The 26463-nt window shown below is 40.9% G+C and overlaps 1 protein-coding gene across 4 annotated transcripts in view; it reads left to right on the forward strand.

The window, feature by feature from the left end:
* Window positions 1-24500, forward strand: part of Fam91a1 (family with sequence similarity 91, member A1) — a 51895-nt gene extending 27395 nt beyond the window's left edge. For 2 of the 4 annotated variants that reach the window (XM_006520705.3, XM_006520706.2), the window contains exons 15-24: window positions 1363-1495; window positions 8277-8425; window positions 9531-9665; window positions 9860-9973; window positions 14285-14357; window positions 15042-15191; window positions 16630-16734; window positions 17237-17360; window positions 19682-19751; window positions 21449-24442. In XM_006520705.3, coding sequence (XP_006520768.1) covers window positions 1363-1495; window positions 8277-8425; window positions 9531-9665; window positions 9860-9973; window positions 14285-14357; window positions 15042-15191; window positions 16630-16734; window positions 17237-17360; window positions 19682-19751; window positions 21449-21631 — 1236 coding nt within the window. In that variant the 3' untranslated portion in view covers window positions 21632-24442. Of the gene's footprint in view, window positions 1-1362; window positions 1496-8276; window positions 8426-9530; window positions 9666-9859; window positions 9974-14284; window positions 14358-15041; window positions 15192-16629; window positions 16735-17236; window positions 17361-19681; window positions 19752-21448 lie in introns of all 4 variants that reach the window. The other 2 variants (NM_145959.3, XM_006520704.3) reach the window with 2 other exon arrangements.
* The last annotated feature ends 1963 nt before the right edge of the window (window positions 24501-26463 follow it).

Consider the following 26463-nt stretch of genomic DNA (forward strand, 5'->3'; position numbering starts at 1 on the left):
GGTCTGAGGCTGTTGTTATTTAAGTTTTTGTTCCTGTTGTTTTTAATGTGGAGCGGTGTTCCTGAGTGTTATAGTTATGCCTGCTGTATTGTCTCTCCCTGTGAGTGAGTGAGCCCAGTCCCTCACGCTGCTGCTGCTTCTCACTGCTTTCATCCTGGCCCCTGGTCTTTGTGTTCTCTTTGTCAGACCTGCAACCTGGCTAATAGTTTAAGTAGATTTTTGTGGTTTAGTTATGAATTTTATATGTTAAATGTTCAATTTAGAGAATTTGTAGTGGTTTTGTAATTCCTTTAGTCATAAATAAATAGGTTTTTACTATTCCATAGGAATTTTATATTCATTAGTGCAAAAAATATATGAAATAATACTGTTGTAATAAATGTTTAATGTCAGTTGGGGGTTTCTATCCATCCTTTGATCATTCAGTTCCCAGATAAAAGACATACAACTTTTATATTTATAATAAGCCTTTAACGCATTAGAGCTAGGCATATATCTATCCTCTAAGCTACTAAAACCCCCTTCCTCACTAATAATGCTGAGTTATAACTTGCCTTGTTCCATGTGGGCAGCTCTTAACCCCCATTGGCCAGTGCTCATGGCGGTGTGTTCATGACTCACATGTCCCATGGCATCTTCTCTCCCCACCTTCTCTCTCCCCTGCACCCCCTCCCCTCATGGTTCTCTTCAGACCCCAAGCCTGGGAACCCAAACTCGGCCTCCCTCTCTTCTTCCCAGCAATAGGCTGTGGGCATCTTTATTCAGTCAGTAGTTCTCAATTAAGAAGCAAGGTCACATAGCACCACTTGGTGTACACGTGGATTCTCTTGTCCCTGGGCAGCCCTTGGGCCAGTATTTAGTGGTACAATAAAGAGCAACAGACCAAACCTCAACATAATACCTACCAATTGGTTTTGTGTTTGTAATCTCCATTCCTTATTCTTCCAGATGTTTTGTTAGTTATGGTTTTTATCTCTTACTGTACACTTCATGTTCTGATCTGATTATTCTTGTATGCTTTTTTTGAATGAAGCAGAACTGGCTTTGGAACTTTTCCCTCTTTGAATCATACAGAGGACACAAAGCTTATAAACTGTGCTACTCTGGTTTATTCCGTTGTTAAAATTGTTGTACTTGGAGGCCTCCCAGTCATCCTTTAGATGATGGGACTTACTCACAGTTGGGTGAGGTGATTGGCTTCAGTATTTCCTGGGCAAGTTTTTGAATTACAGTTTTAGTTTTGGTGTTGTTGTTATTGTTTTTTAATATCTAATAATTTAATAACCTGTGTTAGTTACATGATTATTAGTGTGAATAGCATGAGAGTGGTGTTTAAAGAAAATCTGTTTTCTCTTGGTTTAGGTTCAGAGCACTGGTGAAGGAGAAGCACAGAGATACTTTGACCACGCACTTACTCTGAGGAACACTATCCTCTTCCTGCGTCATAATAAGGATCTGGTGGCTCAGACCTCTCAGCCAGACCAGCCCAACTATGGTACGGAAGGAGACACAGCAGTGATCATCTTCCCCATCTCCTTATTTGTCAGACACTGTTTCAGACATGCTGTCGCTGGCACACAGGACCTGTAGCTGGAAGCCTGCTCTCTGAGTACCTTATCAGCTGTTTCTCTCCTTTCACTCTCCTCTTCTCTTCTCCTGTATTACTGACATTTGTTAAATCTGCTTAGGACTTACAGAAAGGCTATAGAAGTAGTTATTCCTGAAGCTGTTAGACTTCACAGCTCAGTAGATGGTCAACACAAAATCAACTCAGTGGACACTTCATAGTCCTTTGTCTGGACATCCTTTGTATGAACATGATTTTTATTTATTTATTTTTTTCCCCCTTGCATGTCGCTTGCATATGTATTATGGTGTCTGGTATTGCATTTTTATGGGTTTCCTGAATGTGTGAACGTGTGTTTTTCCATGTCTGTATATGTTTTTTATACTTTTCCTTCTTTTGTTTGTTTCATCCTATTCCAGTTTGATTGTATTTTATTTTGTCATTATTTTAAGATGCCTGTTTGCATACTAATAAGATAGAGAAAGAAAGAAAAGATGTAGGCTTGGGTGGGTAGAGAGTTGGGGAGGCAAACTAATCAGAACATATTGTATGAAAACAATCTACTTTCAATAATAAAAAAGGACGTCTTTCCATTATGATCAGTGTAAGCCTGAAATTTGGTAGCTTAGACTTTGGTAAGAGTCAGAAGCTAATCTACATTTATAGATGAGTAATCACAGTTGTAAAAGTCTTAGAAAGTGCTCCAGTCACTGTGAACTTTAGATTTCATAGTTCCCTGCCCTAATATACATTAAGTGTATTTTATAGTTAACATTGATAGCCCTGACTTTTGCCTGAAGGTTAGGGAGCCCTTCATTCTTTTGTGTTTTAGAAAATGGCTTACTTTAAGGACAATTCTTTTTCCACACAGTTTTTCTCATGGCATTTCTGTGTTCCCTCCCTGTTCATAACTGACAAGGCTGAAAAGATCCTCCGAGTTCTCTTTCTTTGCCTCATAAATGATTGGTTAAATTTGCCTCTCATCTGATCAGTCCGAATAAGGTGCTTGTTAGTCAGGCTGGAGGAAGGAGTCTCTGATGACTCCAGGCTCCCAGAGTTCCCACAGAGTGACACCTTACAGTCGAATGGTCTCCAGTCTGTTCTGTACCCTGTGTCATCATGCCACTTCTCACCTGGCTTGTTTCTGCCCATGTGTCCTCTTCTCCATTGGAACTGTGTGCCCTGCCTCCCAGTCCTTTTCAGCAAAATCTCTCCTAAACGAAGTTTTTATTAGGTTCTCTCCTAAGTGTCTTTTGTACAGTTTCTCACTGGGCAGCGTGAGTCTCTTTGGTCTTTATCATATAAGGAAGTCTGCTCCCTTCTCTCCTCTCCTACCTGTGGATCAGGTACTGTTCCTCCTATCAGTATCCTGTGTCCTTCCACTAGATCACAGGCCATAGGCTCTAGAATGGGATTATAAAGTTTCAGAATAAAAATAGTCTCTCAGCCCAGGATTTGGGAATCAGTTGTTTATCATGGCCTTATCAGGCTCATCAGAAATGCAGCTGCTCTGTCAGAGCAGCTTCTGTCATGTCTGCCCGGCCTGTTGCTGGTCAGTAATGTTAATATCCTTCCCTTACATGGCACCCGTTACTCTTCCAAGTGTGGGCTCCAGACTAGGAAAAGTATTCTGTTTAATCTTGTTCCTCTTATCCACTTTTTTCTGTAGCACATTTATGTTTGTTGCTTGTTTGTTTTTTGTTTTGTTTTTCTGTTTGTTTGTGTTTTGTTTTTTTTGTTTTTTTTTTGTTTTTTTTTTTTTTTTGTTGTTGTTTTTTGTTTTTTGAGACAGGGTTTCTCTGTGTAGTCCTGGCTGTCCTAGAACTCACTCTGTAGACCAGGCTGGCCTTGAATTCAGAAATCCGCCTGCCTCTGCCTCCCGAGTGCTGGGATTAAAGGCGTGAGATACCACACCTGGCTCTGCTTGTTTGTTTTTAGTGCCATTACATTTAAAAAACACTATATCCCACTTTTGTTGGTTTGCATGGAATATTTCTCATCTTAGGGCTGCATGCTGTTCCTTACAAATAGGCCTTGGCTTGATCCTGTCTAGGGTACCATACAAGTGATGCTCTGTTTTCCTGAGATTTTGGTGTCGGGACCCATGTGCTGTTATAGTCCTCTTGCTGGTGATGTTAATTTGGTCAAACAGTTAATGTGTTTTACAACTTCTTCATGATGCCGCTAGTTCTTTTTCCTTAGCTAAGAGGAAATCTGTGGGAGATACTTCAAGACCTTGCTCTGAGATGTAGCATCAGCAGTGACTCTTCCTCAGCTATAGTGGTTGCAGATTGGCCATGCTCTCTTCTCTAGCATTGCCTCTGTATTATTAGCAGTCTCTTGAGTGACTTGTCATTTCTGTCTCAGTTGTTCCTGTGCTCTAGTTGTCTTGTCACCTTCAAACTGCTCTCTGTCTCCTTGGGACTTGACTCCATTTTTCCCCAAACAATACTTTATTTTGTGTTAAATAGTACAACCTGACTTTAGCTTGTGCTTATTAAGCGGTCTCCTAGGAGTCGACTTTGTTTTTCTGGGCACTGTATGAGAGAGCATGGTCCTGGTGCTAGCTATGCTGGGAGCATTTTACAGACGAATAGAATTTAAGTGTGTGTGTGTGTGTTTGTGTGTGTGTGTTTGTGTGTGTGTCTTAATGTGTCAGTCGTACACATAGAGGTCAGAGGACACTTTTCAGGATTCAGTTCTGTTCTTGCTTTCTGGGCTCTGGGGATCAGACTCGGGTAGTTAGCCTTGTACAACAGGAGCAGAGCAATAGGATGGGCTATTTTCCAGAGGACTGAGGACACAGTTGTTTAAAATGCATGCTGAATCCTTGCTCTATAGACCAGCAGTTTAGGGAGGGCACAAATTTCTAACAGGATTGCTCACCTCTGTGCTAGAATCAGATCTGAACAGTGGTTCTTAACCATCTAATGCTATGAGCCTTCAGTACTTTAACCATCTAATGCTATGAGCCTTCAGTACCTTAACCATCTAATGCTATGAGCCTTTAGTACCTTAACCATCTAATGCTATGAGCCTTTACTACCTTAACCATCTAATGCTATGAGCCTTCAGTACCTTAACCATCTAATGCTATGAGCCTTCAGTACCTTAACCATCTAATGCTATGAGCCTTTACTACCTTAACCATCTAATGCTATGAGCCTTCAGTACCTTAACCATCTAATGCTATGAGCCTTCAGTACCTTAACCATCTAATGCTATGAGCCTTCAGTACTTTAACCATCTAATGCTATGAGCCTTCAGTACCTTAACCATCTAATGCTATGAACCTTTAGTACCTTAACCATCTAATGCTATGAGCCTTTAGTACCTTAACCATCTAATGCTATGAGCCTTCAGTACCTTAACCATCTAATGCTATGAGCCTTTAGTACCTTAACCATCTAATGCTATGAGCCTTTAGTACCTTAACCATCTAATGCTATGAGCCTTCAGTACCTTAACCATCTAATGCTATGAGCCTTCAGTACCTTAACCATCTAATGCTATGAGCCTTCAGTACCTTAACCATCTAATGCTATGAGCCTTTAGTACCTTAACCATCTAATGCTATGAGCCTTTACTACCTTAACCATCTAATGCTATGAGCCTTCAGTACCTTAACCATCTAATGCTATGAGCCTTCAGTACCTTAACCATCTAATGCTATGAGCCTTCAGTACCTTAACCATCTAATGCTATGAGCCTTCAGTACCTTAACCATCTAATGCTATGAGCCTTCAGTACCTTAACCATCTAATGCTATGAGCCTTCAGTACCTTAACCATCTAATGCTATGAGCCTTCAGTACCTTAACCATCTAATGCTATGAGCCTTCAGTACCTTAACCATCTAATGCTATGAGCCTTCAGTACCTTAACCATCTAATGCTATGAGCCTTTAGTACCTTAACCATCTAATGCTATGAGCCTTCAGTACCTTAACCATCTAATGCTATGAGCCTTTAGTACCTTAACCATCTAATGCTATGAGCCTTCAGTACCTTAACCATCTAATGCTATGAGCCTTCAGTACCTTAACCATCTAATGCTATGAGCCTTCAGTACCTTAACCATCTAATGCTATGAGCCTTCAGTACCTTAACCATCTAATGCTATGAGCCTTCAGTACCTTAACCATCTAATGCTATGAGCCTTCAGTACCTTAACCATCTAATGCTATGAGCCTTTACTACCTTAACCATCTAATGCTATGAGCCTTTACTACCTTAACCATCTAATGCTATGAGCCTTCAGTACCTTAACCATCTAATGCTATGAGCCTTTACTACCTTAACCATCTAATGCTATGAGCCTTTACTACCTTAACCATCTAATGCTATGAGCCTTCAGTACCTTAACCATCTAATGCTATGAGCCTTTAATACCTTAACCATCTAATGCTATGAGCCTTCAGTACCTTAACCATCTAATGCTATGAGCCTTCAGTACCTTAACCATCTAATGCTATGAGCCTTTAGTACCTTAACCATCTAATGCTATGAGCCTTTAGTACCTTAACCATCTAATGCTATGAGCCTTCAGTACCTTAACCATCTAATGCTATGAGCCTTCAGTACCTTAACCATCTAATGCTATGAGCCTTCAGTACCTTAACCATCTAATGCTATGAGCCTTCAGTACCTTAACCATCTAATGCTATGAGCCTTTAGTACCTTAACCATCTAATGCTATGAGCCTTTAGTACCTTAACCATCTAATGCTATGAGCCTTTACTACCTTAACCATCTAATGCTATGAGCCTTTACTACCTTAACCATCTAATGCTATGAGCCTTTACTACCTTAACCATCTAATGCTATGAGCCTTCAGTACCTTAACCATCTAATGCTATGAGCCTTTACTACCTTAACCATCTAATGCTATGAGCCTTTACTACCTTAACCATCTAATGCTATGAGCCTTTAATACCTTAACCATCTAATGCTATGAGCCTTCAGTACCTTAACCATCTAATGCTATGAGCCTTCAGTACCTTAACCATCTAATGCTATGAGCCTTCAGTACCTTAACCATCTAATGCTATGAGCCTTTAGTACCTTAACCATCTAATGCTATGAGCCTTTACTACCTTAACCATCTAATGCTATGAGCCTTTACTACCTTAACCATCTAATGCTATGAGCCTTCAGTACCTTAACCATCTAATGCTATGAGCCTTCAGTACCTTAACCATCTAATGCTATGAGCCTTCAGTACCTTAACCATCTAATGCTATGAGCCTTCAGTACCTTAACCATCTAATGCTATGAGCCTTCAGTACCTTAACCATCTAATGCTATGAGCCTTTAGTACCTTAACCATCTAATGCTATGAGCCTTTAGTACCTTAACCATCTAATGCTATGAGCCTTTACTACCTTAACCATCTAATGCTATGAGCCTTTACTACCTTAACCATCTAATGCTATGAGCCTTTACTACCTTAACCATCTAATGCTATGAGCCTTTACTACCTTAACCATCTAATGCTATGAGCCTTTACTACCTTAACCATCTAATGCTATGAGCCTTCAGTACCTTAACCATCTAATGCTATGAGCCTTTACTACCTTAACCATCTAATGCTATGAGCCTTTACTACCTTAACCATCTAATGCTATGAGCCTTTAGTACCTTAACCATCTAATGCTATGAGCCTTCAGTACCTTAACCATCTAATGCTATGAGCCTTTAGTACCTTAACCATCTAATGCTATGAGCCTTTAGTACCTTAACCATCTAATGCTATGAGCCTTTAGTACCTTAACCATCTAATGCTATGAGCCTTTACTACCTTAACCATCTAATGCTATGAGCCTTTACTACCTTAACCATCTAATGCTATGAGCCTTTAGTACCTTAACCATCTAATGCTATGAGCCTTTAGTACCGTGCCTCATGCTGTGCTGACCCCCAACCATAAAAATATTTTTGTTGCTACTTCATAACTGTCATTTTGCTACTGTTATGAATTATAATGTAAATCTGTTTTCCAGGGGTGTTAGGCAACCCCTGTGAAAGTCATTCAGCCCCCAAGGGCTTTTGACCCACAGGTTGAAAACCACTGATCTGGAGACTGCTGTCTTGGGGAAAGGAGGACACATCTTTCCTTGCTATTTGGTTGTCAGAATGCACTGCAGAATGACTTGGGATGGAAATGGAATGAACAAGCGTGGTTCCTTAACGAGAGTCAGAAGAAGCGCTGATCCACGAGAGCACAGCTTTTAGTCTAGACCCAAAACTTCAACATTTAATCTTAAAAATGCCTTGGTGATCTTGTTGGAAATGTTGTACTCCTTAGTAGTTATGGTACCTTTGAGAAATAGTAAGTCTTGATACAGCATGCGCAGGGCCAATGCATGTCTGCACAGGTCCTCTGCATGATACATATGGCTTCCATATGTATTAGTGTTTTTATGGGATTCCTGAGTGTGCAAATGAGAGGATTTTTATTCTTGTGCCTTCTCTTGGGCTCTTTTCCTTCTTTTTTTTTGTCTTAACTCAGAGCCTATTTTCTAACAGAAAGTGAGTGAATCCAGATGGGAGGAGGGTAGGGAGGAGCGTCAGAGGAAGAGCAGGAATAGAAACTGTACTATTTATTATGTGAGAGAAGAATCTGTTTATAATTAAAGACAAGAATAGTAAGTCTTAAGGCAGTGGCCAACAGCTCATCTTCAACGTCCTGTGTGGTTTATTATAACTCAGGTTTCCCCCTGGATCTCTTACGCTGCGAAAGCCTTCTTGGTTTGGACCCAGCAACTTGCAGCAGAGTTCTAAACAAAAACTACACACTGCTTGTTTCCATGGCGCCTCTTACCAATGAGATCCGGCCAGTCAGCAGCTGCACCCCGCAGGTAGGAACTCACTGAGGCTCCAGATGGGATGTGCTCATTCCATTGAGGGAACGGGTCTATTCTCTCTTGAAAAATGCTGTCACATTCAACTTGTAAGTGTGATTGGTATATTTAGCTTGTGTATCATTAAGTGACTTGTGACACTTTAGATTAAAAATGTATTCATGTGAAATATTTTAAGAGAACATTTTGAATGTTCTAGAATGCAGGTTTAGATAAATTAGGAGAAAAGCAGATATTCAAAAAAGTACAATAGTGATGCTAAGGTAGGTGAGAAGAAAAGATGGATTTTGCAAGCTTGATAGTTAGCCATAGGATTTGTCAAAATGACTACTGATCTTTTGCTTTTAAAGAATAAATTAGAGATGTGTCTTTATATAACCAGCAAGGAAGATGTACTTGTACCATTTTCAGAGAATAGGGAATATACTGTGTGCAGTCATCCATCCTGCCTGGATTCCTGAATGTGCAGGGCTTGGTGATTGAGAAGGGAGGAAGGAATTTAGGTACCAAATTTGTTATTGCTACCCATGGGCTCAAGTTGCCTCGGATCATTCGTCCCTTTGCCAGAATTCTAGTCTTGTGTTAACAGGAATGGCTGTAGGTTTTCTTCTTAACCTTTTGTCCAATATGTTACGCCCCTTCCATTTAACTCAGTGCTTTTGCCCAGTAGGAATCATCTGAACTACCTGCACAACTCACTGTAGTAATGACTGCTGCTGCATGAGGAAGTTACTAGCCAGGCACTGCTTTCAACCCTTTACGTATCTTCACTTGGCACGTCTCTCTCGTGCTTTTGTTGATGGAGCAAATGAGGCACAGAGTTTAAGAAACATTGTTAAGGTGATATGGTGGAAGGGATGAAACCTAGACTCACACCTAAGGAGTCCACTTTAAAGTGCAGTCTCTCGATAGTGTGGGCATATATCTTCATCCCAGTGTGAAAACAAAACTATTTTACTGGATTAATTAGCATTTACCTTCATAAGGGTAACAGCAATTAAAATATGTATGAAGCATTCACTATTTAGAAGATTATATTGGCCATTTATGAAATTTCACTAGATAACTATTATAGCTTTATCTTACCTATTTGTGGTTATAGCATATCGGACCAGCTATCCCAGAAGTCAGTTCTGTCTGGTTTAAATTGTATATTTACCATGTCACTGGGCAAGGACCACCATCTCTCTTACTGTCCAAAGGTACAAGACTTCGGAAACTGCCAGATATATTCCAGGTAGGTGTGAGGCTTTCTCCTCTTGTGTTCCAGTCTCTTCTGTTCAGGATTGACCTCAGGGCCTCATGCATGTTGGGCAAACACTGTGAGCTATTTTGGGGGGAAACAGAAATTACTATGCAGAATTAGGTCAGTTTCGTAAATTTCTCCTTCTCTCAAAGTGCCGTTTCATGTGTTATTCATCTTTCCAATAGGGTTATGATCGGTTACTTATAACCTCTTGGGGCCATGACCCTGGGGTCGTTCCTGCTTCAAACGTTCTCACGATGCTGAATGATGCTTTAACCCACTCAGCAGTGCTCATTCAGGTGGGTTTTCATCACTCACATCACATTGTCCAGATGCAACTGATGACTTCAACATTGTGTTATGATGACTTGGGTGTCTGGAGTAGTAGGACAAAGGGGACTGAATTGGACCCACATTTGAATAGAAGCCACACTGTTAACTGTGCAACATTTTGTTTTTGTTTTGTATAACAGCTTCTTTGATCTGTAATTTATCAGAGACCGATTGAGCAGTTTAAAATGTTTAATTCAATGGTTTTTAGTTTACTTACAGACTTGTATAGCTGTCAGCATACCCTGCTCTAGAATATTTTTATCTCCTAAGCAGTGAACCCTGTACTATTTAATTATCTGTTTTCTCCCCACACTTTCATTCCCCCTAAACCTCAATAACACTACTGTCTCTACATTTGCATAGCTTATTCTGCACACTATATATATTGTATTTTATATATAATAAAATATTATATATATAGCCTAGAATGTGCTAGGTTTTGGACATGTTGGTTATCAAGTAGTAGAGAAGTAGTTGAAAATATCTTGAAATTCAAATGAGAGACGACAGGAGTGAGGTGACTGAAGCCTCTGCACATAGGTGGTAGCTGAGTCCTTGAGAGAATTCAGTTACTCAGGGACAATATATGGTACACAGTGATAGGAGGTGACAGGCATTGAATGTACTGGACACAGACTCACATCTTGGTTTCACTACTGATGGTTATCTTGGACAAGATAAGTGACCTCTTTGAATTTCAGTGTCTCTAGCTGTCAATTGGAGATAATAGAAACCTTCCTTGCTAAAGAAATTGGCTAAGATGGATAATTGGCATAAAATGCTTTGCACTGTGCCTGACCCAGGGGCAGGCTGTGAGGATGGCTGTGTGCTCCTGAGAGAGCAGTGCTCACTGCTTTCTCTTGTTACTGTTGTGAATTGACCACTCACTCCTTTGAGTGATTGCCTTGGTCCATTTTACATACAGAGTCAGGCAAATAATGGGCATTTCTGTTGTCGTCGTTTTGGTATCATAAAATTTGCATAGGAATAGATAGAGGCATTAGTTACTGTTCCTCTTTGCTAAAGCAAAAGGCTGGCTGGAGCAGCTTATGGAAGAGGTTTGGTCAGGCTCGCAGCTTGAAGGGAAGTCCAACACAGAGGGGGTGTGGGAGCAGGACTCTGCCCATACTCTGCTTGTAGCCAGGAAGTGGGAGCTGTGTGCTTGTTCTCGTGGGATGTGACTTCCCACAGTTAGAGTGGGCCTTCCCACCAGTTACCCTAAGCTATGTGATTCCTTACTGAATGCCTAGAAGTTTGTCTCCTGAGTCCTGTCAAGCTGCTGGTATAAACCGTCACATCATGTACATCAGCAGGACACCTGCTCCTGAGGCGTTCCTTCACAAGGTGTATTCTTGCTAGAAAAACCACCTCCTTTGAGGAAAACTTGCCCTTGTTAGAATTTGAAAAATACTATAATTCAGATTTTTAATAAAACCACGTTTTATTTGTAACTACCTAGTACTAGATTAAATCATAAATATCTGGAGTAGAAGAGACATCTGTCAGAAATACTTTATAAACTGTCTTAATGAATGTGATTTCATGCTTAGTGTGCATAATGAGTGCAACTTCTTAGATGAATCCATTCTCTTCTTCATCTCTGTAGGCTTTCCCTCCTCACTTTACCCTCTCTTTGACTCTCTTTCTCTGTGAGTCATTTTTGAGGCAGGCTCTTACTTACCCAGGCTGGCCTTGAACTTGATGTGAGCCTCTTTTCTATGCTGTGATTGCAGGTGTGTGCACTTGTGCACTTCGCTTTTCTGTTCCTGGGATAAAAACACACTGATCAAAAGCAGCGTCGGGAAGGCAAGAGTTGATTTGGTTTGCACTTCTCGGTCACAGTCCATTATTGAGGAAAGTCAGGGCAAGCACCATAGCAGAACACCGAGGACTGGCTTGCTCACTCACTGTCTTATACTCAGCAAATACTTGGCAAGCTCTCTTACACAGCCCAGCTACCCACAGTAGGCTAGGCCTGCCTATATCAATCAGCAGTCAAGATAATGCCCCAGTCAGATGGAGGCAATCCTTCACTTGAGGCATCATCTTCCTAGGTGACTTTATGTTGTATCAGGTTGATAATAAAAAACAACCAACATACCATATTTATATGCATCAGTATTTCTTGAGTTTGAGTAACAGGTCTCCTTTAAAGGAAAAAAATGCATGTATCCTCAATATTTACTTAAGTTCTCCATTATAATAATGCTGGTTATATGTGAACGTTAAATTATTTATGGTTTTTGTTCTTATATCACTGTATGCTTAAACTGTATTTGGGAACTAAAAATTTTGGAACAAGCAAATTTAACTGAATATTAATTGAATGTGATAAATGAATACTTTGTAATGTGAGAGAATGAGGTTTCTTAAGTAATACTTTATTCTTTGAGACTCTCATACATTTTGGACATTTCAATATCTCCTCCCACAACTCCTCCTATATCCACCTTCCTACTCACCAAACTTTGTATCCATTCCTTCTCCTCTTTCTCTTGCTCTCTTTTCCCTCAAACCCATTAGGTCCAGCTTGTGTTGCCTAACTACTCTCAGGCATGGGGCCTGCTCTGGATTTTGGTCAGTATACTAGGTGTCACACCATTAGAGAAAACTAACTCTCCCTCCCTTAGCAGCTGTTAAATGCCAATAGCTCTTCAGCTAGGGGTGGCTCTTCTTACCCACTTTCTTTCCTTCATGCTGGGATTTTGTTTTCCTAAAGTTTGATTAGGTCTTATGCCTGCTGTCACAACTGCTGTGACTTCATATGTGTGTGCAACTGCCCTGCTGTATCAGGAAACACTCTTTTCTTGAAGTCATTCACCGCCTCTAGCTCTTACTGAACGCTTCTCCATATAGGTCCCTGGGCCTTGAGGGTTGTAATATGTGTGTCCCATATAGGACTGAGCAATTCAAAGTCTCTTATTTTCTCACACAGGACAGTTGAGAGTCTACATTGCTAGTTGCCATCTACTGCAATGAAAGTTTCTCTGATGAGATGCTATCTGTGCATTGATCTATCTGTAGATGTAGCATAAGTCATTAGGAGTTGTTTTAATACTATGTTCATTTAGCAGATAGTAGTCTGGGATCTTCTAGCCTCTTGGCTACATCAACAATGCCAAATATAGGCTCTATTTCATGCAGCAGGCCTTAGCTCCAATGAGAAAATGGTTGGCTACTCCTGTAATGTCTGGGACACTATTGCACCAGTGGGCATTTGTCAAGCAGGTTGGCGCTGTAGCTGACAGGGTTCACATCTAGGTGAGGGGTAGGCATTTACTTTTAAATGTGTCGCATAGTTCTTTCCGGCACTGTGAAAGCTAGCCAATGGAGCTGAAGCTTCTAGGTTTGTGCCTACTTGCTTTCCCTTGATTCCAGTAAGTGGTTTCTTCAGTAGTCGGGTCACTGCCAGTTCTGGAGGGTAAGCATTGGCAGTAGCCTACTATGTTTAGAGGTCTATGGCATTAGCCAACAACTCAAAAAGAAGTAATTTATTTCTGGTTCTGGAGATGGGATGAGGGGGTGTGGACAGGACACAAACAGTGCCCCAAGAGAGGAAATGAGTTTTAAATTAATAGTACATTCATGTAGTACATTCAGAGGGAAAGCTGCTAAAGGATGTACAGGAGCAAGTCTCTTTCCTTTTAATTGTCTCTACCTAGTTGCCAACCCTTGTCTTTCAAATATGACATCCATTTTAGCTTCAGTTGTGTCCTTTCACAGATGCAAGCTTGATGTTTGCTGTACGTTTTTGTTAGTTGATTAGAGAGCCAATTGCAACATAGAGAAAGGTCCTCTTCCTTTTTTTGCAGCTGAACTGAAAAGATGTACCGTCATTTATTAACCATTCCTGTGTTGTGAGGGATTTTGATTGTTTCTGGTATATGTAATTATCAGCAAGTAACTTTGAAAGCGTACCCTTTTGTTGCAGGAGTTTGAGTTTTGCATCCCAGTCAGGTTTTTTGCCCTCCTTTTTTCTCAGAACTGTGCCTGAACTAATAGTATATGTACTTAAGTCCTCACTTGGCTCAAGCCTGGCTGGTTTGCCTGTTAATTAGCCTTCTTATTTTTTTTCTTTTCATATATTCTACTTGAAAAATATTGTCTAAGAATTTAATAAACATTTGTCATTCCTTGATGAAAAAGAAAAGCAAAATTGCCCAGGGCATTTGATGGTGTATGGTAGAGTGTGCTATGACGTGGCCCATGCTTACGTGGTGTTTTCAGTTACCGTTGGTTCTCACTCATCGTTCCACTTGCATTTCTTCTGTTTGTAGGGACATGGTTTGCATGGGGTAGGAGAGACTGTCCATATACCCTTTCCATTTGATGAAGCAGAGCTGCAAGGAGGTACATTTGAATTCTATCTATTTGACTTTTATCCTTATTCCTGTCAGTGATTGGTGGAAATGACAGGAAGTGAGCTCCTAACATTTTAAAATTCTGTGTTTTTACCATTTTGCCATAAAAAGAGTTGGCTGAAGATAGTTTTCAGTTGTGTGATTTTTCTGCCAGTGAACTGTTAGACAACCAGTTCTAACCTTTCAAAGAATACTGGTATGCATTAGAGATAAAGAGAGTAAGTGCTTTTAGTAGTTTCCCTTGATTGGTGGTCTATCTGAAGTGTGAGTGAGAAGATGAACGTCAGATCAATTTATGCTTACAGAGTTTAACATTCTTTTTCATAGTACGCAAGGCAAGGTTTGTGATGCATGTATTTGCTTGTGTGTGCATGTGTGAGTGAAATAGCTTTGTTCTCTCCTTTAAATCTTTCTAAATGCTAAGGACAAAACGTTTCTTCTTCTGAACATGGCAGATCCTGTCTTCAGGATCTTAAGTTTACAGAATCTTAAGAACTGATGACGTGGAGCTTGTGTGGAGCGACCCATAGAAAAGGAGCTGTCCTCTGACATGTCTTCACTGGAATTGCTCTTTCTTAATGTGTAACAGTACTTTAAAAATAGGAAAGTAGACGTTAGGTTTTGGTATTGTGTTACATGCTAAGACGTCATTAATGTTATTGGTTTTTCCCAGAGTTCACCCGTGCCAGTATGGGTGTTCATAAAGCACTGCAGATTCTGCGGAGCAGAGTGGACTTGCAGCATTTCTGCGGCTATGTCACCATGTTGAATGCTTCTAGCCAGCTTGCAAGTAGGAAGCTCAGTGAGGCTTCTGATGAGAGAGGTCAGTCACTGTTTGGGTCTCTGGTTAGATCAGCTGCTCACCTTGGTTGGAATAGTGCGGCCCTGTGCAGAACTGTGTTCACTCAGCATTGCACCATGGCATCTGCGCTCACAGGCTTTGAATCAAATTAGCTTTAGGGAGTATAATTTCAAAACCCTACATTTTTCTTACATTTTTCTTGCACACATGTACCTGGGTTCACTTTCTCTCTCTAGCGCCTCTTCTGTTTTAATTCTCAGTTTAGTCTCAGTTTAGTCTGGACTTTGATACCATTTCCCGTGTAGCCTTCCTTCTGCCTCTAGATTGCCCAGTGTGTTCACAGTCAGGTCAGCTCTGACACAGTAACTGTTCGTGCTCTGACAAGACGATGCATAGATAGCTTTGCTTATGGTGGTGTCAGCTCTCTTCCACTGATCGTGCAGGTGTCAAGTGTCTCTCATCGGTCCTGCTCCATAGTTCTTCCTTTCAGTGTGAAACCCTGACAGTATGTTAGTAGTCACCCAGAGGATTGGGGTGGCTCCCTTCCAGTTTTGGCTGTACTGCAGTTCACTTTTTAAGTCATTTTATTCCACAAACCTTTAAACAGCAAATAACTGTTTTAAGTCCTAGAAGCAATTAAATGTTTAAGTCCAGTTTTAGTCCAAAGAGTAAAAGCTCAGTAGGGAAGGTGAGTGAATCTGCCTGCACTGTGCAGTCAAAGGCTCAGAGCGGACAGTGGACGGCTTGGAGTAAACATGGGAAGTAGAAGTCCTATTAACTAGGGGCCACAGGGAATGCCTCTTAAAGAAGGCACAGTTGAAACTGAGCTTTACAAAGTGAGACGTTAATCAAGGTGATTGCTTTCTCATTCATTCATTCATTCATTTGCAAAGGGAATTAGAAAGCAGAAAATAGCCAAAAGGACGGAGTTATTGGTAAATAGATGAGTACAGAAGGTGGCTAGGGATCTCATGTTGCCTAAAGGTGGAGGGATTCAAAACGAATTGTGAACGATACTCAAAATTTTATCCTTACGGGGATGACTTTCAGAATGATGGAAATGGAAGTCTAAACTTGTGTTCTGCCTCATGAGTTTGGAGTTTTTAGGTCGTAGTTGATTTTGATTTTACACACATGTGATACTTAGCATTGGTGCTCTCTCACATTTACAAACTGGTCTCGAGACAGTTCTCAGATGTCAGTTGCTTAAGCCAAAGATGAGCATTAGCCTCTTTGCTGTGGTGAGAAGGGAGAGAGAGTACGAAACTGTCTGTGTAGCGCTCTCTCTCTCTCTCTCTTTCTCTCTCTCCCCCCTCCGTCCGTCTGTCTGTCTGTCTCTCTTTTAAATTTTTCTTCATTATTATTGTTTCCTGAAGTCCTCTTTGTGCTAAGACTTAAATGGATGGTTTCTGCTGCGTAGGAGAATCCTCATAGTGTTTTATATCCTTTAAATTATCAGGCGAGCCTGATTTGGCTTCTAGTTCAGATGTAAATGGGAGCACAGAGTCGTTTGAAATGGTCATTGAGGAAGCAAGTACAGATTTGGCGACAAAACCAAACTCTGGTAAGATGTTAATTCTTTGCAACTTTATTAAATCCTTTCTGGAGCTTAACTTTTCTGTTAAGCTGTTTATATATTGCCTTATTATCTACAGTGGAGTTCTGTGTCAGTGTGGGTGTTCTAGAGAATATGTTTATGTGCTTAGAATAACTCAAATATTATAAAATTATAGCCAGAGTGCAATGATTTTAAAATGTTCATTGTTCATATGATAAACACCAGATTTATTTTATCATCTTGCAGATGTCTTGTTACATCCTTTTTGAGCAAATGACTATCTGCAACATTTTATGAAAAGCTCTCTTTTCTCCAGACATATGTACATAAACCAAAAGACGTGCACTTCTGTTTGGGCATTGACGATTCTGCTTTACTCTCTCCCTTGTTGAGTTTATTAGTGGGTGCCCCAGGGGTAGAGGAATCTAGGAACCTCACATTAGAAGATCTTGCTGCTCATATAGAGTATGTAAGTATATGGTTTTCAAGCTAGCTGTGTCTTTTGTAGGGGCCACAGCAGAAGCAGATTGGGTTCCTCTTGAGCTGTGTTTTGGAATTCCTTTGTTCAGTTCCGAATTAAACCGGAAAGTTTGTCAGAAAATAGCTACCCATGGCCTGTGCAGGAAAGAGAGGTAAGGCTTGTGTTCATCTCAATTTTAAGCTGTTACTAACATCGTTCTAGCTTGCTTTTTTTTTTTTAAATAACATGTGAACATAGCAATTGCCTTACATATTGGTTGACTGAATAAAGAAAAAGGTTTTAAGTTTAAGAGGGGTGTGTGTCTGCATGTATGTGTGAAATTAATTTCAGTAGATTGGAAGTTACTCAAAAGCAAACATTTGTGGTTCAAGCTTCTGTAAGCTTGCTTGTCTGTCAGACATGATGAAAGTGGGGAAATGGGTATGCTTATATAAAGAATGAGCCTGTTTGATTTTGTTTTTTAAATATATAAATGTCACCTTTAATCTCAGCACCCCAGAGACAGAGGCAGGAAGTTCTCTGTGAATTGGAGGCCAACCTGGTTTACATAGTTCTAGGCCAGCCAGGGGCACATAGTAAGACACTAAAAAAAAATGTCTAGAAAATTTCTCTATACAAGAGTACTATATACACTCAAATGTTTATTGTGAGTTAAAGTTATGTTTTGGTGACTTTCTTCTTTGCATATTTTTTGAAATGCATGATTTGCTTTTCAGAGATGACAGGCATGTTTGACCTCATGGCAGCTCCCGTCCTTTGGGGGTGGCTACAGAGAGGCAGGCAGGAGAGACTCACTGGGCCCAGTTGCCACAAAGGGTAGTTTGGAGGAGAGATGCCCACAGATTCTGTCTTTTAAACTTAGGAAAACAAAGTTGGACAACAGATAACTTAAATTATTTGGGAAAGAGTATTAAACTGATAATCTCCACAACCATTCTCTGGACTCTGTATGACTGAAAGTATAAACACTAAGTTAGGTCTGAGGCTCAGGGGTTGCGTATTCTCTGCATCCGCTGTAGCCAGGACTCTTGGCCTGCACTGCTTTTCCCTAGAAAGATGCTTCTGTGATTTTAAGGCTAGGAGCAGCATGTCTGTGGGTATGAGCATAATGCTTAGAGTATCTGGACACTGTCGGTTTGCTAAACAGTATTCACTGCTCCCTAAGGCCTGTGCTTTCCACGGCCATGGATGTGTGACCAGATTTATAGTAACGGAGATGCTCTGAAAGTTCAGGGGATGTTGAAAAAGGGAGGCTGAATATAAAATGCCATCTGCTGGGCCAGACCCCACTATTGTAATCACAAACGATTGAGAGCAATGTGGATGCCTATACTGTTTCTGCAGAAAGATGGGCCAGCCCGTCAGCACACATGCATGGATAGGGGATGAGGGACCCCACCCTCCACTGTTGATAGGGAGAAGGAACTGGTGACACCCTGCCACCACCCAGGATCCAGTGCATAGTTAAAATCCAGTGGTGACACAGATGGCCTTAGCTAAATTAAATGGGTCACCAAAGTCATGAGCTTGGGAAAGAAACCGGTAGGGATGAGAGGGGAATGGGAAGGAGACGAGAGAGGTGTCAGTCGAGAATAATCAGAATGTTTTATATATGCATATGAAAATTTCCAGCAATAGTTGTTTTTTTTTAAAGTTTTTTATTATGAAACTTCAAAGATTGCCACTCTAATTTGTACTTAATTCACATATCTGGAAAGTTAGTATGGTAGGTTGTGTTAAATCTATCAGATATGTTTAGCACCTTGTTTTATTTTATATTTGTACGTACTATCAGTTTATAGATAGAATTTTTTGGAAAAAATAACTTCAATTTTGGTCATAGCAACTGTCCTCCGTAGTACCAACTTCTGTCTTGGTCGCTATTCTGTTGCTGTGAAGAGACACCATGACCAAGGCAACTCTTACTTAAAAAGGAAAGCATTTAATTGGGGGCCTGCTTCCAGTATCAGAGGCTTAGGTTAGTCCATCATTCTCATGTCAGGGATCATGGTAACAGCCTGAGTGCTGAAAGGAATTGAGAGGGACATCCTGGTCTTCAGGTACTGTGGGGAGAGCACACCTGGGCGTGGGGTGGGCCTGTCCCCAGGGACACAGTGCTTCCTAATACTTTTAATCCTTCAAATGATGCCATACCTTAGTGATAATGCACTCAAATATATGAGCCCATGGAGGCCATTTGTATGTAGACTGCCACATAAACTTATATTTTAATTTGGATTTAAAGTATGATATTTTATTTGAAAATGCCTCTTTCTTATATACAAGTTCCTGTTCAAAAGAGGACAAAATTTATTGATACAAAGCATTTCAGTTACTTAAGAATTTTCTGTTTTATTAGGTTATATATTCATACATAAATTATTTAAATTGATAAGATTTAACTTGTAATAGTTTTACCTTTTACCACTATATTTGGTTAAAATTTGTTTTCTCTTCCCTTTTGTTTTCCAGCCTTCAAAGTCTCTTACATTCCAGTAGAAAACTCTCCCTGCAAGTCCTTAACTTTGTTCATTCATTCCAGGTAACATAATCCAAAACAGCGCAAATGGTGCTTGTATAACGCTTAATAACGCGTGAAAACGCTTCTTGACTGAATTCACATCTCCCCAGTAGCCAGATACGTACCTAGCAAGATTCAGCATGCTAACTGATTTGTACGTGTTGCTGGTCAGGCTTTCCTAGACACGGGCCTGGCCTCTCTGTTCTGTGCCTGGGTTCATTCAGCATAATGGGCTTGACTATGAGTTGTGTGTCATGTGTCCTGCATGCTAGTTCCAAGGCCAGGCTGAGGTGCTGATGCCTGCAGTGCTGCTTCACTGCCCGCCGGGTCAGTGGTATGGAGACAGAATGTTCTAGATTCCAGATTCATAAATAAAGTTTGAGAATAGAATATTTCTGTTCAGAATTTCAAATTCAACATTATGAAGTCCATTTTTAGAGTTTTCATTTATTCACTTAATTAGTTCATTCATTCAATAAATACGTGAGTCTACCCTTTATACCAAGTGCCAAGGGAACTGATGTGGAAGCCACTAGTGGAGCATGTGACACTCTGTGAGACTGGTCATACATTAATGTTTGTAAGATTTCAACAACTGCTTTGAGGGAGCCGGGCTCCGGTGGGCTCTGAAGGAAGCCCTGACTTAAAAGACTGATATATAGACTGAAGCCTATAGAACAGAACAAGCCTGTGGGATGGAGCAGAATATTGCAGACAGATAGGACATGCATTAGTATCAGGAAAGCACTGGGCACCAAGGAGCAAAAGGTAGCCAAGATGGTAGAAATATCCTGAAAAAAGGAAGTGACCAGGTGAGGTTGAGAGTGAGTCTTCCTGGGCATGGGGAAGACCCTGTGAATGTACCAGATGCCAGGAGACATGGCTGAAGGCTGGAGAAGGGGAGAGACTGTTTCAGATGAAGTCCTTTAAATTGGGTGTTAGTGTTGGAGAATCGTGGGCTAGGGGCAGTAGCAGGGACAGTCAGATGCCCTGGTAATTAATTGCCTGGGGAGACATGCTGTGACTGAGACTTTTCACTGGGAAACAACTGAGGTGCGCATGCACACCCAGGAAAGGGGTGTTTATTGTACCCGTACCATCATGCCAGTAAATCACAGCAGTACAAAAGTGTAATACAATGAGTAACAGGTGGAGAAGTTCTGAAATTCGCAGTGCCATACTCCTCTGTGGGATCCACTAACGGTAGCTGTGGTGAATGCAGAGCTGCTGACATATATTCTGGAGATAGATTTGTGAAACTTGATGAATTAATAATGAGGGAGTAGGAGAAAGTCAAGACTGGCTCCAATTCTTCTGTTTACCCAGAGGAGCTGGATGGGGAAGGATGGGGAGCAAGTGGGGGCTGGGCATGGTAATTCTGTAGTGCAGGGACCATGTCAGATACTGGGATGCTTGGGAATGTGAGTCTTAGAGCCTGGGACCGTGCCTGCCTTGTAGATGTGTGTAGTGTAGTGATGGGGCTTTCTGTGGCTTTCTCCTATGGTATTTCGAGCTGGATCTGGGTGCTGAGAGCTAGTCTCTCTCATAGACCATTTCTGATTGTTGTCAGAGCACTTTCTGTAAGTGCTTGTCAGCTCGCACCTGTTCCTTGTGGTCTCCCGCAGCATGCTATGAACATTTCCCAGTTAGCTGGGTCATCAGGTCTGTTTTTTAGCTGCAAATCCATGTGAGACAGTTGTCTTATTCTTGGCTTTTAGGAAGGTGCTGCTACTCTGGATCTCCACGCGGAGCCTGGCTTCTCAAGTGTGCTTTCACAGTCGCCCTGCGCTGACATGGGAGTTCCACTTCCGGCCAAAAACTTAATGTTTAAAGATGGTGTCTTATCAGAGTGGAGCGGACGCTCACCTTCCTCCCTGCTCATCGCTAGTCTCCATTTGTAGTAATTTGATTACAGCATTTATTGCTCACACTTTCTGCCTTTTTTCTTTCTTACGCTGGCTTCACAGTGTCAGCCACTAAGCTTCCAGCTACCTTGGTGCAGGTCAAGCTTCACTGGTAGGAACCAACTGCTCGGAATGTGCTCGTGTTTTCTGAAGCCCGAGGCCTGTCGTTACACATCTTACTGCAACCAAGTACTGCTCAGCAGCCAGCACTGCACTGGAGACAATCTGCATTTCTTTTATAAAACTGAGGACACACTTTATAGGCTGTAGATGACTGTTACGTTTATAAGCAGTCACTATGAATATTGCAGTGGTAGTTTTATATGTAAGTTTCTCAGACATAAACCTGGTTTAATTTTATATTTTGTTACCTACACTGAGGGAATCATGGGAGGAGATGGACTCTTCTTCCTCCAAAAGGCTTCTTGGTTCTTGAGGCAGTCACGCTAGAAGTGGCAAGCATCCAGCAGTGAGGGGTACAGACCAGGGCATTAAGGATTACTGTGGACGTCAGTAAATTATGTACGCCGAGTGAACATGATTGAGGGTATGTCGGTCAGCATAGTTACATAAACCTCACCTTGATTTCTACGGTCTTAACTGATGATCCTTTGACATCTCATGAGCGCTATGGAGAACATTCTATTTTTAAATGATGTTTGTATGTGGACTCCCGTTGTCACTCACCTTTGGCTTTATATTTTCATAGAGTCTTTATGGAAAAATAGAATTTATTTTCCACGTGTAGTTGAGGCTGTTGCACGTCTCATCTTGTAGCTTTACCTAGGAACTGTTAGGGTAATTGACCTTGATTTCAACTAAGGATTGTGGTGGAAGTTGGAATCGCACAGCAGCAGCCTCAGGGCCGTGTCTTGGACTCAGCTCCATGATGAAACGATTCCTCAGACACAACATCTGGACCTGAAACTGGCACACAGCTCTGGGGAGTGAAGAGGCACTGACTGGCTTCGTGTGCTGTGGGCATTGGGTCTTTTAGTGTCTCAAATGTCAGAATCTTTGGATTTGCCACTTAGGCTGTCCAGGTCACCTTCCCTGGGGTGTTTGTGTGCTTAGTTGAGCTCCCCTAACTGAATTGGGCAAGCGACAGACCTGAAACACGCAAGCATTACACTGATTGAGAACATTGGAGCCTAACAGCTTTGCTGATGGCTTTTGTTATTTATACAAGTGATATTTGTGTAATTAACAGACTTCTGCAAGTATATGCCTTTCTTGAAACCGTTAAAGTGGCCATGCATTTAATACCATGGCCTATCTGTAGAATTGACTATTTTGGACCAGGTTACCTGTGGCACAGTTAGTGCTGTGTTTGGGTAAATGAAGTAATGTTTAGTTTTCTACTTTGTCTTGTATAAGGTAGAACTGTATGTATGTCATGTTTGTCTGTAAAAGGAAAAGTACATAGTAATATTAAAATAATTTCTATGACTGTGAATTACTCATTTATTTTTCCAATTACTGAGACTGTACATTCCTAGTGCTATTAGTTATATGTGTATGTAACTTTTACAGTTTCAACTGAAAGTTGTCCGTATTTCTTTTGATCAGGGCTCTTAATCTCATTTGCTTTGATTGAGTTAACTGTAGGTATTTATCTTTGTATTAGTAGTCGAATACCAACTCTAATGACATGTACACTAATAAAGAATTGAACAGTTGTAGTTACGACAGTCCAGTTATTGCTGAGTTTAAAGCTTAAAATATGGGAGTGATTTGCTGCTATAATTCCTTTGAGAAACACTGAAGAAGAGATGAGACCTAACCGTGATCATGAACTTCAGGGACAGTACTTTAAATTAGAACAACACTTTACACCTCTCTGATTTTTGTTTAGTAGGAAGATTGAAACCATCAGAATCCCAGCCGAAGTCCCTGTCTTCTGAGGAACCCTGTTCATTTTAGAGAGGATGACGTGTGTTTGTGCTTTGCTTTATGACTGTCTGGTTCCTTCCACTCACGTTAGCTCTCGCAGAGGCCTCTATTAAGTTGATAAAAAATAAATAAAAAAATAACTATAGACTTTGTTCTTTGCCAAAGAAGATTGATAAAAGTTGTGCCCAGTTATTTTGCAAATGTTTAATTTCATCTGGCTTAGCACCACTCTCTCTCACCACTTATTATAACTTGAACCATGACATTTAGAAGCCAAGAAAAAAAGAGCTACTAAATATCAAAAAGGGCGTACAGTTTAGTAAAGGTCTAGTTTCGACTCACAAATGTGTCTAAAGAAATGCAACTTTGTATCACTTAAGAAGTTAGGCTCAGCCATTCCTTTCAGTAGCCGTTCTCACCCTGTGGGTTGCAACCCCTTTGGGGGCTCAGATCCATCCTTTCACAGGGTCATATATCAGATATCCTGCATATCAGATATTTATTATTATTCATAACAGCAAAACAACAGTTACAAAGTAGTAAAAAACAATTGTGGTTGGGGATCGCTGTGCCATGAGGAACTGTGTTGAAGGGTCACAGCATCAGGAAGGCTGAGAACCACTGCCTTAGCCCTCTCTTGTGTAACATGTGTAACCAGATGCTTTTGCATTTGTTTGAGGGATGTGATTTCCCTTTCTGGGTCGTTTGCTTTCTCTGCCATTCTCATTTTTTATGTTCAGTGTTTCAAGTACACTTTGTATTAAAGGATTTTAAAGTACCAAAACTGTAACTCAGTACAATGGATTGTGTTCTGTTATGATGTTAATATTATCCAAGGAAATTGTATAAAGTGTTGTCAATTTGATTATTGACACAAATAACATGTTTACAAATAAACTGGTGTTGATCAAGTTACTGTGGAGAGTGTCTAATTTTCTGGGACTTGTTTTAATATTAAATACCTGTGCTTTTCAAAAACCTGGCTTTCCTGTGTTTTTTCAACAACTTTTAAAATTTGGTCCTAATACCAGATTTGCAGGAAAATTACCAGGTTAGGCAAGGGATGTTCATTGTCTCTGCCCTGGCTAGTTTTAAGTAAGCTTGATACAAGCTAGAGGAAAGGAGAACCTCAGTTGAGAAAATGCCCCTATGAGATTGGCCTGTGGTGTGGGCAGCTCTGTGGGGCATTTTCTTAGTGACTGAGACTGCTGTATCATAACTCAGGCCATCACTGAGAGAAATCAGGGGAGGAACTAGGAACTAGGAAGGCAGGAACCTGGAGGCAAGAACTGATGCACAGGCTAGACGTGCAGCTTACTGGCTTGCTTGTAGCTTGCTCAGCCTGCTTTAGTATACCAAAGATCTGGGAAGAGTTGGGAGAGGGAGAGGGAGTAGGATTAAAGCACATGAAATTCTCAACTGAGAGAAATGTTTAAAATTTAAGAAGGAAACGTTGCATATAGCATAGGCTCTCTGTCTTACTCCAGCCCCTGGTGGTTTGACTGGAATATCCTGGCTGGATGGTGAAGAAGTTGGCACTGCTTCTTAAAATGATCTCCTTTTCCTGCCTCCTCTCTGTAGAGCCATCTGCCAGCTCCCGGTCATCCAATTCATCCGTGGTGTGGATTACAAAGTTTTTTCATGGATTGTTTTTCATCTTGTGGTTTTAGTGGGTCCCTGCCCGTGAGCAAAAATTCAGTTTTCCATTCAGAACTCTTCCAGCCTCGTGTTTTATTAAGGAGTGTACAAGTGTACGCAAGTGGAGAGTGGTTTAGGGTAGGAGCCTTGTACCACCGTTCTGCTTTGACCATGGCCAGTGCTTAGCCCTTTGGGTTCGTGTAGACAAAGCACATAGATGATTTATATGTGCATGTGCACACAACTCCATCCCTTCTCTAAACTATCAGCCAAAACCTGGATACTACACAGTATTCTATAATTTAGACTCACTATTAATTGAATTAGTTCCCACAGCTAGAAGTGGCACACGTACTCCACTAAACCACCACTGATGGCATATAACAGTAGAATTAAAAGCAAGCAAAATCAGTCTCAAGCATCAATAGGGAAGTAGTCACTTTGGGGAGGGATGGGGTTTGAAGCAGGCCCTCACTGTGTAGCCCTGGCTATCCTGGAACTAGCTCTGCAGGCCAGGCTAGCCTTGAACTCAACCTTCCTCTGCCTCTGGAGTGCTGGGACTAAAGGTGTGGACCACCACTGCACAGCTGGTAGTCACATTTAAAGGGATGGGAAAATTTAAAATAACATGTTTGTATACTAGGAAAATTCAAAGATGAACTGAAACAAGTTTAGGAATAAAATACTAGGGAATGATTTACCTACAACCTTTTTATCATGGGTATGGGAAAGGAGTCTTACATTCGTTTTTTATAGACTTGACACGTAAAAATTATACATATTAATGAAATCCTATTTAGTGAACAGGTTTCCCAATGTATATGTGTAATTAATTAACATCAATTCTTAGCATTCTGATAAACTTGGGTGACAGAGGCTGTATAGAGATGTTTTAAAAAATATTTTAAAATTTCTTTTGAGAATTTTATAATACATACACATATATAGTGTCTTTCACAGCTGTTAAGAGTTTATGAGTGCAGTGGTTCTGTCATATCCAGAAGACAGTTTTCGTCCATCCTTCCCTGACCTATGGCTCTTAGAAGCTTCTCATTGCCTTCTTCCATAATGTCCTGTGAGGCGCGCGTGTGTGTGTGTGTGTATGTGTGTGTGCACGTGCATGTGTGTGTGTGCGCGCGTGTGTGCGTGTGTGTGCGCGTGCGTGTGTGTGTGTGGCGTGTGTGTGCGTGTGTGCGCGCGCGCGTGTGTGTGTGAGTGTGTTTCAAATGCTCCATATATGACTGAGCACTCCACACACATTTATTTCTGCACTTTGACCAGTTGTGAGTGTCTGTTAA

This window comes from Mus musculus, chromosome 15, assembly GCF_000001635.26.
Source record: "Mus musculus strain C57BL/6J chromosome 15, GRCm38.p6 C57BL/6J".
Taxonomy (NCBI): Eukaryota; Metazoa; Chordata; class Mammalia; order Rodentia; family Muridae; genus Mus; species Mus musculus.